The following is a 13,465-nucleotide window of genomic DNA, read 5'->3' as shown; positions in this document are numbered from 1 at the left end:
CCACCCATTGACACGGCCACAACGATTCTTGCGTCATTTGTGGCTGTTAAAATTTGTCGTATACGCTTTAGGTGCGGCGTTCAAGCCAACCGATCAAGCTGGATGATTCTTCATCAAAAACTGGTTTTGTTTTTTCAGCGAGAAGTAAAACAGAGATCAAAACCGAAATTTTGGTGAACTTCTATGCCCTATATTGTTGTTGCAGGACAATATTGGTGGTATGGAAGGTTAAATAGATCTTCTCCAGGAGATCTCATTCGGTTAATTCCACTTTACAGAACTTCAATAGTGATCGGATTCTACAAACTTCAGAGTTGTATTCATTCACGAACTTAAAGTCTTAGAAGTGAAGATGCTGCCAATTGTGTCTTGCTTCAGGCAAGTAGATGTCTTTCTGGTGATCAAAATGATCGGCCAAAACAAACCAGAGGGTGCGTGGGTCCTCCTTAGCGACGTACTCAATCTGAAGTGCATCATAGATGTGTCTTCAAATCAAGATCATTGCATTAGCTTTCTAAGATTCGTCAACAGGTTTGTCATCGGTAGGTGCCTCGATGGTGGCACTAATACCCTTTGCAGTAAGATGGAGCTTCACATCTTGAATCCACTTTAAGAAGTTTCTTCCAGATACTTCCAGAGCAGTGAAATCGAACTTGTTCAAGTTCGACATGTCCCTAAAACGGAAGGTGCAACAAAAACATGGTTAGTCATATGATGATCCATAGACATACATTGTAGAACATTCAGGTTCTATAGACATGTATTGGTTTAATTTATGTATGAAAGCTACAGGTTTCATGTGGTAAGTTTTGAATGAAAACTTCGAGTTTTAAAGGCATTAAATATGAAACTATAGGTTCAATTTAGTTTTATGAACGATTAGTTCATAAAGAAGAGGTTCCTGGAAGAACAAAGAACGCAATATGTTGATTTAAGTGTAGTGGATTTAAGTTGGTTTGGGAACTCAAGTGTGAGAGCTTCGGGACTTCGAAAGTATGGTTCAAAGTATAAAAATAAATTATTGAATCGTTAATGTCCAAAAGTGATCTTCAGGTCAATAATTTTGGATTAATTATCAGATCAATGGACTGCAAGTCACTTTTAATTAATTCAACAGATCGGGACCAAACGAGGTAGATCGTGGAAGTAGAAAAATGACAAACGGGTCATATTAGCTTCGATTAGTGATAAATCATGTGATAATTAAATTAGAATTAATTAGTGTAAAGCAAAGCACCCCAAAAATATTTTGGGCATGATTTATAACGCAGGGATGCCAAAAATTGGCATCAGGTTGAAAAAAAAGACACGAGGGTGGGCCCTGCAAGTACGGCTGCAGTCTGATTGGGCCTCGATGAAGGCTGCAAGCCTCTGGCCAACCAGTCTGGGTGAGCCCAACAACAATAGCTGTTGGCATTGGGCTAAATTAGACACGGATGCAACCCAGCAAAAAGCTAACCGTGCGTTGGTCTAGGAATCCCAACCGAAGCTGGGTTCGGGTTAGGGCAAGCCAAGCCCAACAACATAAAGGCTGCTGGCAAGTAGGCCTAGGCGAGGTCAAAGTCCAACAAGCGGCATGGGCTTACTGCAGGCGGGCCTAAGGCTCAAGACAAAGCCCAGCAGTTCAAGGTTGCTGGTAGCTTAGGCCAGGAATACATGGACAGGTCCAAGAAAGGTTGCAGGCTTTCTGTGAAGATACGTTAGGCTTCGGGCCAGTGTAAGTCAACCAGGCCGAAGGCCTGGTGTGTCTGTGTAGTCGCAGCAAAGCCCAGAAGGCTGCTGCTATGGTCCTGACGTCGGAACGACGTCATCCTGGTGGTGTGCTTGATGCGGCTAGGCTACAGGCCAGCGCAGAGGACAGCGGCAGTGCCATGGCGATGGTGCGGCCGTTGTGCCGCACGATTCCCAAATTCTTTTTTTTTTTTACTTCTCTAGGGTTTGAAAAACCCTAACATGGTTCTAATTTATTTATATGCTTTGACTCACAAATTCCACATAGCAATATAATTGTGTAATGCATGAAACATATACATATATATATATATATATGACAAATATATGAAACATATACAATATATATCAGAAGGAAAATATAAACATAAGAGGTTCATGCATCATGAGGAATGTTTTCATGCTTCATGGTCATTTCAAATATCTTCTTTTATTTTAGGTGTACCTGGTTGGCAGAAAACAAATAAAAGCCCTTGAATTTTGTGGGAGAGAGCATCCTCCTACGATTCGTCAGTTCCTTAGCTTCTGGCAAAAGCATGCTGATAACGTGGTATAGGCCTATTTAGCTGAGCTATTCTAAGGGAATAGAGAGAAGGGAGGCCAGCGGCAACAAAAGAGAAAAAGAGAGATTTAATTATGAGATATGTGTTGTATCACCCCATTGTGCCTTTATTTATAGTAGTAGGATAGGTAAAATCTTTACCCCTTTAGGATTACAACTCTTAAAAGGAATCAAACTACTAAAGGGAATATAAAAGACATCTCTAAATACACTAGGATTTACACAATCACATTCCTATTCCAAATATGACTACAACAAAAATGTCTTTTTTTTCTTTTTCATGTCATCCTTGATCATAGGCGTTGTCAAAGATAAAATATAAATTTTAAATCAAAATGCAAATGTAGGTTGAGAAATACAATTTTCGTGTTGGGCATTATGTTTTTCAGTCTTGCTATTCTTCTAGAACAGCAACTGGTTCATTGTTGGAGAAATTTTGCACATCAGATAAGGAACTCAAAATGCTACCATGAAGGATTCTAGTTTCACGGGGTCCCCTGACCAAAAGGACTTTTAATTCTCACATCTATCAACGAATTGAAACCTTGTGGACGTAGTTTTGACATGCCGATATGCACATGTACAAGAGAGTCGGAGCAGAAGGTGAGAGACATCGAATTATCTACCAATGCGATAAATTCCATCGCTGCTGTAGTTTATCCCTTTGTTATAACATAAAATTCCTATTCATCCTTCCTCCTAAAACTAAACCCTATGTACAAAGCAATTATTTCCAATAGACCCCAGAGATGTCAGATAAAATGACGAACCTTCCTTTGTTCCATTCCGTTGTCAACACGATTGAGACAGTATTCATCAATCTAGCCGATCCCTTCCTTTGTTCCATTCCGTTGTCAACAACTTCCTTTGCTTCTCTCGTTTGTTTGAAGTCTTTTCCGGAACCCGAGCTGGTGGTGGCATCATATAAGAATGCTTCACGACATCTGCAGTTGAATGTTTAATATCCGCAACTGACTCCTTAACTGACCTGCCAGGCGATGACCTACTTGATCTGGGCGTAGACCAAGTTATTGTTCCTTGCCTTACGGAACTAAAATTAGTGAAATCCCTTTTATCATCAATCAAAGAGAGCTTGGGCTTCTTTGGGGGCAGCATCTGATCCACGCTTCTCCTGGGATTGTCGGACCCAGATACCGCAACTGATGTCCCATATGCTTCTTCAGGTTTCTCAATTGATTTCAACTTCCGAGCTTTCATGGCTTTTTGTGAAGGCTTCTTTGGCCATCTTATGATTCCATCTGGATTTTTACTAGAGGTACGAGTTGCCATGTCACAGAGTGTTTGAGCAGCACTTAATACTTTTGGACAATTCTCATCTGAACAAGCAAAAAAATCTCATTACGAAACGCACAAAACCACAGCTGGAGAGGCAGAAAATAGAAATCAAGTGCATCCAGGGTAACGGCTAAAATCTTTTTAAGCCAAGAACAAGAAAATAAATTATTGTGCAACTGATGAGCGACATTCATTTCCTATTTCCTAACAAGGCTATAACCTATCAAAACTATTTACTTTTCCATCTAAAGCAGATATCATGCATTCTTTGGTGCATCCCATGATCCGATCAATTGGGAAACTACCAGTCAAAGAGCTAATCTTGGCTACAGCTAGATCATGTAATAAGGACAAGATGTCTATTTAGTTCAATCCTGTGACTTGGTATAACAAAGTAGGCCTCCTGGAAATAAGTTTTAGTGCCAAAATGGAATCGGCATTCTTTGTCATCTTCCTCAATACCTTCTTTATACATCACCCACCACTCCCCAAGCACCAAGCCCCAAACACAAACACATGCATTACACGTACAAACAAAAGCATAAAGAGAGGCTAGCAACAGGTAGAAACCGTACCATTACAATCTCCTGAATGATTCAGCTTGCCTCCAGATTCTGCATTTCCAAAAAATCAAAATTATAAAAGGCGATGTCCCAAGTGGGGGGACTGACAGGAAAAGTATATATTTCCAGCAACATATGTAACATATTCAAGTTTTAGTATGTAAATCAAACTCACGATGGCATTCCCAAAGAAACAAGAAATATATGAATTACCTTTTGGAATGTAGGAATCATTCGAAGGTGTCGTATTAGATAATGAATCTCGCTGACATCGAGAAAGACTAACAGATATGGATGGGGAAACTTTATTTTGGGAACCAGAAACTTTTAGTCTTGCGGAAGGAACTAGACTCTGATCATAGGTTAGTGACTCCAAGTCTGTCAAATTATCAGCGGCATTCCCCAATGAACTAAGAATATTTTTGTCAACTCTTAGCCATCGGCCTTGGCATGTGCCCCTGCTTATGGACTGTTTGGCTGCATCGGAACTGGATCTACAGTGTCCATTAGAAGTATGTGACCATGGAAAAGAAGGCAAGCTTGCTCGGCGAGATATTTGCTTGCCTGAACATGGATCAGGAGTATTTTTGGAAAATGAAGCAGGTTTTGCAGCATCCAAAAGCACAGATTCCAAATCCTTGTGTGGAGGAAGGGCCAAGCGTTCCAAAACATACTTAGGTTCACACAATGGCAAATCAAGGGGATTAACAGGAGCTACGGGCTTTCTATGAGAATCCTGTACATATACAACAAAAGAGACATACATCATCAATCATTAGTAAATTTCATCATTAAAAAAATGAATAAGACACCAGTAGTTGGACAACAAAACTAAAATCCTTGTCAGTGGAGCCTAAGACTAATAACTAAAATATGCAAATGTTCACAAAAGGAATCCAAACTTTAGTTTGGTCCAGCAGCATGCCTATGCTGGATTATTACTCTGAAGAATACCTTTTGCATGATTTGCCATGTAAGCCTCAGACTTACAGTTTAATCAAACAGGTCAAATGAAAAACTGAAAGTTTTCTCCAGGGCTAATATATCTTATATTACCACTGAACACTGACCTCATTACATGTAGACAAATCTGTGATGAATGGTTCTCCTTTATCACCACCGACACCAGAAGCTGCAACAGAAGTCGTGCTTAACGGCCACGGTGACATTACCTTGTCAGAATTGCTTTCTACCTCAGCAATAAGTTGGGGCTGGACAGACCTTGGCTGCTGAAGGGTAGAACAAGCCTTTTTAACTGCATGCAGAAAACTATCGTTTACATTCGCTGGTTTCTTCCCTTTTCCCCTGCTTAAACTAGGGCACTTGTATGTCCCATCAAGGAGCTCATTTAGTGGCACATCATCTACCAGCTTTGTAACATCATGATTATCTGACTTAAGGCCATGTACTCCTGACATTCGTTTAAAATACAATTTAATTTTTGCACAGTATGCACATTGAAAGTCTGGTAATAACGGAACAAATATCCTCCTTTAAGGAGGTCAACGATACATCAAAGGAATTTGGCTTCAGTAAGATGTCATACCATAAAAGTTGTTTCCACCAGCAGCTGAACTGAAGCTTGCCAAACCTGGCTTTATAGAGAAGGAATCTTGTTTTGTCTTTGCAGGAAGTTTGAGATTTCTCTTTTCACCTCGCTTGCTTGTAAAATTATTCTTTGGTTTCACCAATTGAGTCTTATCTGGAATGTATAATGAAAGGCACAGAAAAGTTCTCACCACAAACTCTTAAAATCCATGAAAAGCAAAATCCAACAAATTTAAAGGGACAGACAGTGGGGTTATGTATCGTGTTATGGCCTTAGAAAATCAAAGCATACATTTTGGAGACAGCACTTGCAGGTTAATATTTCCAATTTTCAACCACCAAATAAAATTAACGGTTCAACTTGCTAATGGTATAAAAGAAGAAAATCCTGCATGATACGATGGATACGTAGAAACTAGCACATGAAGGCCTCGTTTGGGTCTAAAGGATTGGAGGAATAGATGACTGATTTTTGGATTAGAAGGAGATATGACAGTAAAGACACTTATTTCATTTGTTCCTTCAACATACCATGAATATAGTGGGTTGTCCATTGCAATTCACTGCTAGTGACCAACCGAGGCCTAAAGAAACTAGCGGGGCATAAATTTTTCAATTTTCAAAGAATGAGAACTAGTAGATCAAACTGAGCTTTAAGGAATAAAAGAATTTGCAGAAAGATGCCTCAGTCATTGGAGGGAAACTCCTTTGATTACCTATTAAAGTTCCATTGCAGAGGGGTCCATAAAATAAAAAATGTTCCAGTTCAGCTATTGAACAAACGTCAAAATGATCCATGTGCTATAACCACTAATGTTTAACAATAATTTTAAATACGAAAAAAATTGCTTATAAGCCCATAGAGATTATATATAATTAGTTATCAAAATATCACACACCTGCAAGCTTGCATGGGAAAATGACAAAGGGTTTGGTTTTAACATATATATAGTTGACTGTAAGTAATTTGAGTTTCCATACGTGGACAGAGTTTTCAGTATTGGAATATTTATCCTCATGCAATGTTTTTATTCTGGATTCTCCGTTACATATGCTTCAGTAAGAAAAATATTTAACTCCAATCAACTGCAACTAATCCATATTACTCTGATGTTAAGCAACAGACTGACAATAGCTAGATGCATGCTGATGTGGCCAACAGCAGTAAGAGCTGTTTGGGAAATCTTAATTTTCCCCAACATCAAGAACTGTGTCAACAAAGTGGACTTTCCAGCGAAGAAAATTTTACATTAGCTGCATTAAACAACTCCAGAGAAAAATAGACAAAAAATTACTAATCAAACGTTTAACTGACTAATAAATACAGACCAATTAAAATTTCACATGTGAAGAGACCACGGATGGCATCTACCATCATTAAAAGACTTCCCCGGGTCAATTTGTTGAATTTGGAATCCGAATGATAATAAACAGGCATTTACGTTCAAAACTAATTCTAAGTTCCAGAACAAGCATATATTACCTGAAGAACCACACTTTGTAAGTACTGGTCCAAGCTTAAATGACATATCCTTTATCCCATCAACATCAGCAGCAACGCTCGTTGGATCTTCCAATCGATCAACACGTGGTCTCTTAGATGACAAACTAACCAATTTTGACACCTTCCCTGGTTTTTCTAACTGTACGCTTTCAGCACCAGTATCCAACAAAAAACCACTTTTGCCCCTGCCATGTAGGTGCCTGGACGATTCTTCACCCTGATTCTTGCACTGGCTCATCAGATCACTGAGCTTAGTTGATTCATACTCTGAAGTACTAACCGCATTCGTTACCTCTGAGAACATAACCGAATTCCCAAGTACATAAAAGTATGAATCTTTTCAGAAACATAACAAGGCACTTCAACCAAGTATATCATACACTAGAAAATTAAGAAGGTATCCACATACACAACCAAATGAAGAAATCCTGGTAAGAAACTAGAATAAAGGTAAAACTACATCAAAAAGTACTTAATAAATAAGGAAAATCGATTCTTTCGAGTACCATAAACTAACAGTCATAGAAAACCTCAAAATTTATGAAAATACAAATCTAAGCATGGAGAAAAACAGAAACCCCAATTCAAATGCCAAATAACACTAAAAAAAGGCCAAGAAACCACCTTTATCCCTCAAAGATGAGCTGCAAGCCTCAGCGTAAGCGCTAACACGAACGGAAACGCGGTCCGAATCACAAGGCTCAAGTTCCTTGACTGTAACCCCAGCTCTCACAAGCGCCTCCACCCCCAGAAACTTTGGCACCGCGGCAACATCCACCGGAAAACTCACGTCCACCGCTTCCATCACCAAAACACAATAAATACACAATACTCAACCGATAAATTTACTATACTCAGCCGATAAATTCACAGGAGTAGCCGCCGAACACCGCCTTTCGATCCATAACGGGGCGGAATCAGCTAAAGGCGAGCTAGCGATGACCATTTGGGCGAATTTTCCCGGGAAAATGTGCGGGAAATCGTGGATTTGGTGCGAGAAAGTGAGGGAAAGAGTGAGAAAATTGGGGATTTTGCTGGGAAAAGCATGTTGCGGCGAAATGGGGTTTCTAGGGCAAGGACAGGAAAGCGAAGAAGAGAAGTATTTATAGTTTTCGGGAAAGGGCGAGGTGTGTTTGGTAACGGGCAGTGAGAGGGGAATATTCCGGTGGGGTTAGCGTCGACGGTGATCCAAAATACCTGTTTTATGACGTGGCATTATCCAATCACCAATTTACATGACAGAATTGGGGATTGCTTGCGGTGGCTTCTCTAAAGGAGCACCAATGATAGAGAAGCATGTGTACTGTTGGTATTAAGTCAAGTCAAGCGCAGTGAAAATCGAAAAGCGAAGGGCTTGTTTTCTTCTCTGCTTCCTGACATTCTATTTTAATCTCATTTTCTTCTATGATACTTAAATTAGGAACAGATGCGTCATATTACAAGTTTTTATGGGATTCACGTTGTAATGTATTTTAACGATTTGAATCATTTATCTTTTAGAACATAATTTATAGATCATGTGTACCAAAAACAATGGTTGTATTAAGGATTAAGTTTATTTGTAGAACTATTTTTATCTATTTTCTTCACTATAAATAAATATTTTAATGATTTTGGATTTGTCTAATTTTTTGTAAGAATAATCTATAAATAATGTTCTAAAAAATATATGGTTCGGATCATTAAAATACATTGTAGAGTCAACCCTACAAAAGTTTGTATTAAAAGTTGTGTAAAAAAAATGGTGACATGAATCCGTTCCCTTTAAGTTGTGCCACTTTATCTCCTGAAACTCAATTTTCATTTTTCTTTTTCATTATCTCCATCATTAAATATGTTCAATATTCTTATATTGTCGAATCTACTTTAACTGCTAATACGGCTGCTACACGCAGAAACCGTCCCTCCCTCGCTAACATAGAAGGAACGAAAAAGCTCAAATTCATCCCAACCGTCACTCTCGGCAGCTTCTCTCCAATGTGACCCAACACTCCCGCGAAACTCATTTTTCATCTTCTTCTACCTCTTTCTTCTTCATGGAAAGAGCAACACTCTTGATAACTAGTAGCAAGTCACGATTATCCACATCTTTCGGGGGTTTGGCTTCTATACCAGCAACACCCTTGATATATTTGGTCGAGGGGAGAAAGAGGTTGGATGCGTGGATAGTTTCATATTTTCCTTTGTATTATGTTTTTTTTTTCATTCTATTTTCCTTTTTTTTTAATAATTTCAAATATTAATTATATCCAAAAAAAAATATTTAATGATATTAACATGGGGTCAATTATATCTGCCACGGTATAGTTTTCTTGCTCGATGCTTTAGGCTTTGGGCGCCTGTGCCAAATCCTTCTTTTAGTTTTTTCGTATCTCCTGTACTTTTTTATTGAATTTTACCTCTTGACCAAAAAAATAATAATAATAATAAGCCAAAAGAAAGTTAGAATGTAGACCATTGTAATACATGACCAACTATAGTGGTATGCTTGCATGTTCAAAATAAACTAGTAATAATATGATTCATGAACAACCATGTATCATTCCCATTTATTAGTTTTTTTTTTTTTTTTTTTTTTTGTTGGGTTGAAAGCAACCATGTATCATTCCCATTTATTAGTTTTTTATTTTTTATTTTTTATTTGGTGAAAACAAACAAGTGTTTTTTAGACATGCGATATTATCTACACTAAGAGGGTAAGGGAGTGGGCTAAGCTTCACCAAACGCCATGAAGGGTGAAGATGCACAAACTCGTTTACCCGTAAAACAACCAACAACAAACAACCATAAGTAACCTAAGCATCAGTGCAGTGCTAGCCAAAGGCTTTCCACGGTCAAGTTGGTAAGTCATATTTGAGACTCAATCAATAGGCAAGAGATTAGTGTACGATAATTGTGTTACTAGAGATGAACCTTACAACGCTATATTTTCGAGAAAAAGTCATATTAGGATATGAAATCCATATTAAACCATGAGAATCTCAAAGGATATTTAAGAGTAGATATTGCATCCTTTTAGGAGTGTGAGTACTTGCAGCGTACAGAAAACCCTACATTGTAGGAATTCCAAGAATATAGAAAACCAAGTTGATTCCATACTATATTAGGTTTTCAAATCTTGTGAAACAAGCATGGTCAATCTTAACAAAGTCAACGGATTTCGCCAACTGAATTAGAATAAGATGATGGTGGCATCGTTGATCTATCTGTGCAGCTATGTGATGGAAGTTATTGAGTTCATGACCGAACTTCTAAGGTACTCGTATTCTGATATGTCTTACTTCGGCCTGGAAAATCATGGTCCCACAATTGCCCTTAACAATGTATCTGCACAGATAGATCAAATAGTTATCCAACAACCATGTGTTTCGAAGTAAATCATCATACATACGATTTCAAGTTCTTCTGACACGTGGAAATCTAGCCTTGTAACTGTCACAAAGTAGTTAAGATGTTCCAAATTTAGGCGTGTAGATTTGAAAGTCGTGCCATAAATGTCGCAAATATGATAATGTCTTAATTGCGTGTGCACAGGGGACAAGGAACTATCCTTTACTTTCCCAATTGATTCCGATCATCAGATTCATTGATCTTGAGGCAAGACAATCTGAATTCAATGGTAAGATGATTCTGAAATATCTTCTATCAATATATCAATATCTTCATATTTCTTCTATGTCTTCTTCACTTTTCAAAGTATCCAACCCTTAAACTTTAGCCAAGCAATATTCCAAAGCTCATGTCTTCTTTTCATCTGAAACTTTTGCTTTCCAGTTCCTTTTTCAATAACTTTATTTGAATCGATAACAACTTATGTTGGGGTTGGAACAGAGGTTGGCACGATCGGTTGCCCTTCCACAGTTATGGTACTTAGATTTCCATATTTGAAGGCAACAATATGGGTTCGTGGAGAGGTTCACTAGAGTTTTGCAACGCCTTTGTCTGCTTCTTGATGACTACAAAGTTTGCGTGGTTCTCAACCCGAGAAGTTGTGTAGGTCCTCTATAATCTGCTAACAGAAAAGTTCCAATAGTGAGAGCTTCATCATTCCCTAGGACGGTTGTAGCATCAAAGACTTAATTGCTCGCACCTAAAGTAGTAAAGACATCAGAAAATGGACTGTTCCTATCAAGGATGACAGAGGTGTTGGGAGATGGGTTGTTTCTCGTCTTAGTGTTAATGTAAACACTAACTAAGCTTTCTCCTGCAGACATGTATGTGGTACAGCAATTTGGTCGGGAGGAATATGAGTTCACTCTCAATGAAAACATCAATTATTGTAACCAGACTCACGTACCGCCATGAAGGGTTGAGATGCACAAACGCGTTTATCTGTAAAACAACAAATAACCTAGTAATCTAAGGGCTGGTGGTGTGCCGACCAAAGGCTCTCCAACGGTTAAGTTAGTAAGCTATAATTGAGACTCAAGAAATAGACAAGAGAATAAATGTACGATGATTGGTTACCAGAGATGAACCCTCCAGTCGAGAAAGAGTCATTTTAGGATATATGATCCGTATTAAACTATGAGAATCCCAGAATAATATTTACGAGTAGAAATTATATGAAATTCCAGGATAGAATTTCACTATTTAAAATAGCGTATTTTGTATGATGTAGTGTCACGACGTGTTTATATTTTTTGTGTAGATTATTTTTTTTTAACATTTTAAAGGACGAAAATGCCCATGTTGGCCTACGTAAAGTTTTATATTAATGTATTAAATCTTTTATGTTTCGCTATATTTCTCGACATATTTGGATAGTACATGTCGATACGAACACATAGGTACAAATAGAACGTAATTTGGAGTTAAAACGAAAATTCTACGAAGCTTGGAACTTCGATAGTATTTTGGTAAATTGATAATTATTTGGAACACATGTGGCCTTAACTTGTGAGCCACATGAGGCCCACTTCCAAAAAATCTGGAACTCTCTCTTTTTCCTTTTTTCTCTCATGCCTCTTATTTCTCTGATATCACTCTCGAACGCTCTCTTCTTCCCCGTGAAAACCATACAACACCACCTCTAAAACTTGTCCAATCGATCACCAAACAAACATCACAACAAAGCCTTCTTTCTTCATGAGCTCAAGGATGAGCTTTAGATCGCGAAAAAATGACAACAAACTGACATCCTAGAACCTAAAACAAAGATGAGACTTTTTCGACAAGATTCAGGCCATCTCTGACCATCTTTTCAAATTCTAGTAGATATGAGAATATTCTATTCTTCTCTAGCTTCATTTTGGTATTTGGATCGTCTGATTTGGTTAAAAAATGAAGAAGATATGATGATTTAAAATTTTTCCAATTTTTTTACAAGAATTCCCCAGATTCCAGCAATTAACAATGCCGGTGCCACGACTTAAGGAAGGAAGGAGGATAATGAATATTTCGTTACAATTCAGAATATTTCTTAAACAACGTTAGGTATATTCTGGTATATTCCATTTAACTTAACGGAATACTTTGTCCTAAGACGTAATATTCCCACCAAGCCCAGGCCCGCGAATGGTGCGTGTGGTGATGTGTATTAGGTTCAAGGTCATAGACAACGACGTGTGGTGGCGGCCAGGACCGAAAATCCAAAATGTCTTTCTTAGCTAATTTCGATGCCCTAAATCCATTTTTGGCATCTGTTTAACATAATTCCACTATTTAAATGTAGTTTTGTGGTTGACCGCCACTTACTCTTGCGATTGGAAAAGATTAGACCGTCGAATCGTTTTGAAATTTTAGGATGTTGTTGTGAAGTATAATGAGGCCTTTAGGAAGTTAGGGATCAAAAATCCAACTTGCGGATCTTCTGGATTGAGTTATGTAGGGTTGTTGACCCTATCATTGACGATTGACTGAGGGTTGACTTTTGGTCAACATTTTTTTAATCCTTATAGAATGTCCTAGAAGACGTGTACAACCTAAAGTTATGTGTTTTATAATAGAATTTTGAGACATGACTTGTTCTTTGTTCTAGGCAACTATTATACGTGAACGCCTCGTTCTTTATGCTAGGACTAGTAGCACGAACTCGAGGTAAGTGACTTTAATATATATGATATGGTGATTACCCATGAAATACCTATGCTAGTATACTTACTGGGTATGATATAGCTTTATAAATTTGTTTTCTACTAGATATTGCATTTATATTTAACCATTGATCTACTTTTATAAATTGTGATTTGACTTGCATATTCCGATCTATCTATGAAATATAACTTGAAATGCATAATTTAAATGTTTAAGAAATATTAG

General features: G+C 38.0%; 1 protein-coding gene across 1 annotated transcript; it reads right to left on the bottom strand.

Annotated features, from left to right (window-relative positions):
• Positions 1–2,887: 2,887 nt before the first annotated feature.
• LOC137711039 (uncharacterized) lies at positions 2,888–8,327 on the bottom strand. Its single transcript, XM_068450235.1, has 7 exons — positions 7,829–8,327; positions 7,184–7,498; positions 5,699–5,854; positions 5,223–5,563; positions 4,366–4,888; positions 4,165–4,203; positions 2,888–3,630 (listed from the first exon to the last, which is right to left on the bottom strand). Exons 1-7 carry the CDS (start codon positions 8,007–8,009, stop codon positions 3,110–3,112), a joined length of 2,076 nt encoding a protein of 691 aa, XP_068306336.1. The 5' UTR covers positions 8,010–8,327; the 3' UTR covers positions 2,888–3,109.
• Between the last annotated feature and the right edge of the window lie 5,138 nt (positions 8,328–13,465).

Source organism: Pyrus communis, chromosome 12 (genome assembly GCF_963583255.1).
Source record: "Pyrus communis chromosome 12, drPyrComm1.1, whole genome shotgun sequence".
In the NCBI taxonomy this organism is placed as follows: Eukaryota; Viridiplantae; Streptophyta; class Magnoliopsida; order Rosales; family Rosaceae; genus Pyrus; species Pyrus communis.
The sequence above is the reverse complement of the archived record's forward strand: the minus strand, read 5'-3'. Positions and strand labels throughout refer to the sequence as shown.

Bases quoted from the DNA above. Each gene is read 5' to 3' on its own strand.
- LOC137711039 (XM_068450235.1), bottom strand. From the start codon at position 8,009: ATGGAAGCGGTGGACGTGAGTTTTCCGGTGGATGTTGCCGCGGTGCCA. The intron at 7,499-7,828 runs GTGGTTTCTTGG...TTATGTTCTCAG, and splicing joins CTCATCTTTGAGGGATAAAG to AGGTAACGAATGCGGTTAGT. The intron at 5,855-7,183 runs GTAATATATGCT...TATACATTCCAG, and splicing joins TACAAAGTGTGGTTCTTCAG to ATAAGACTCAATTGGTGAAA.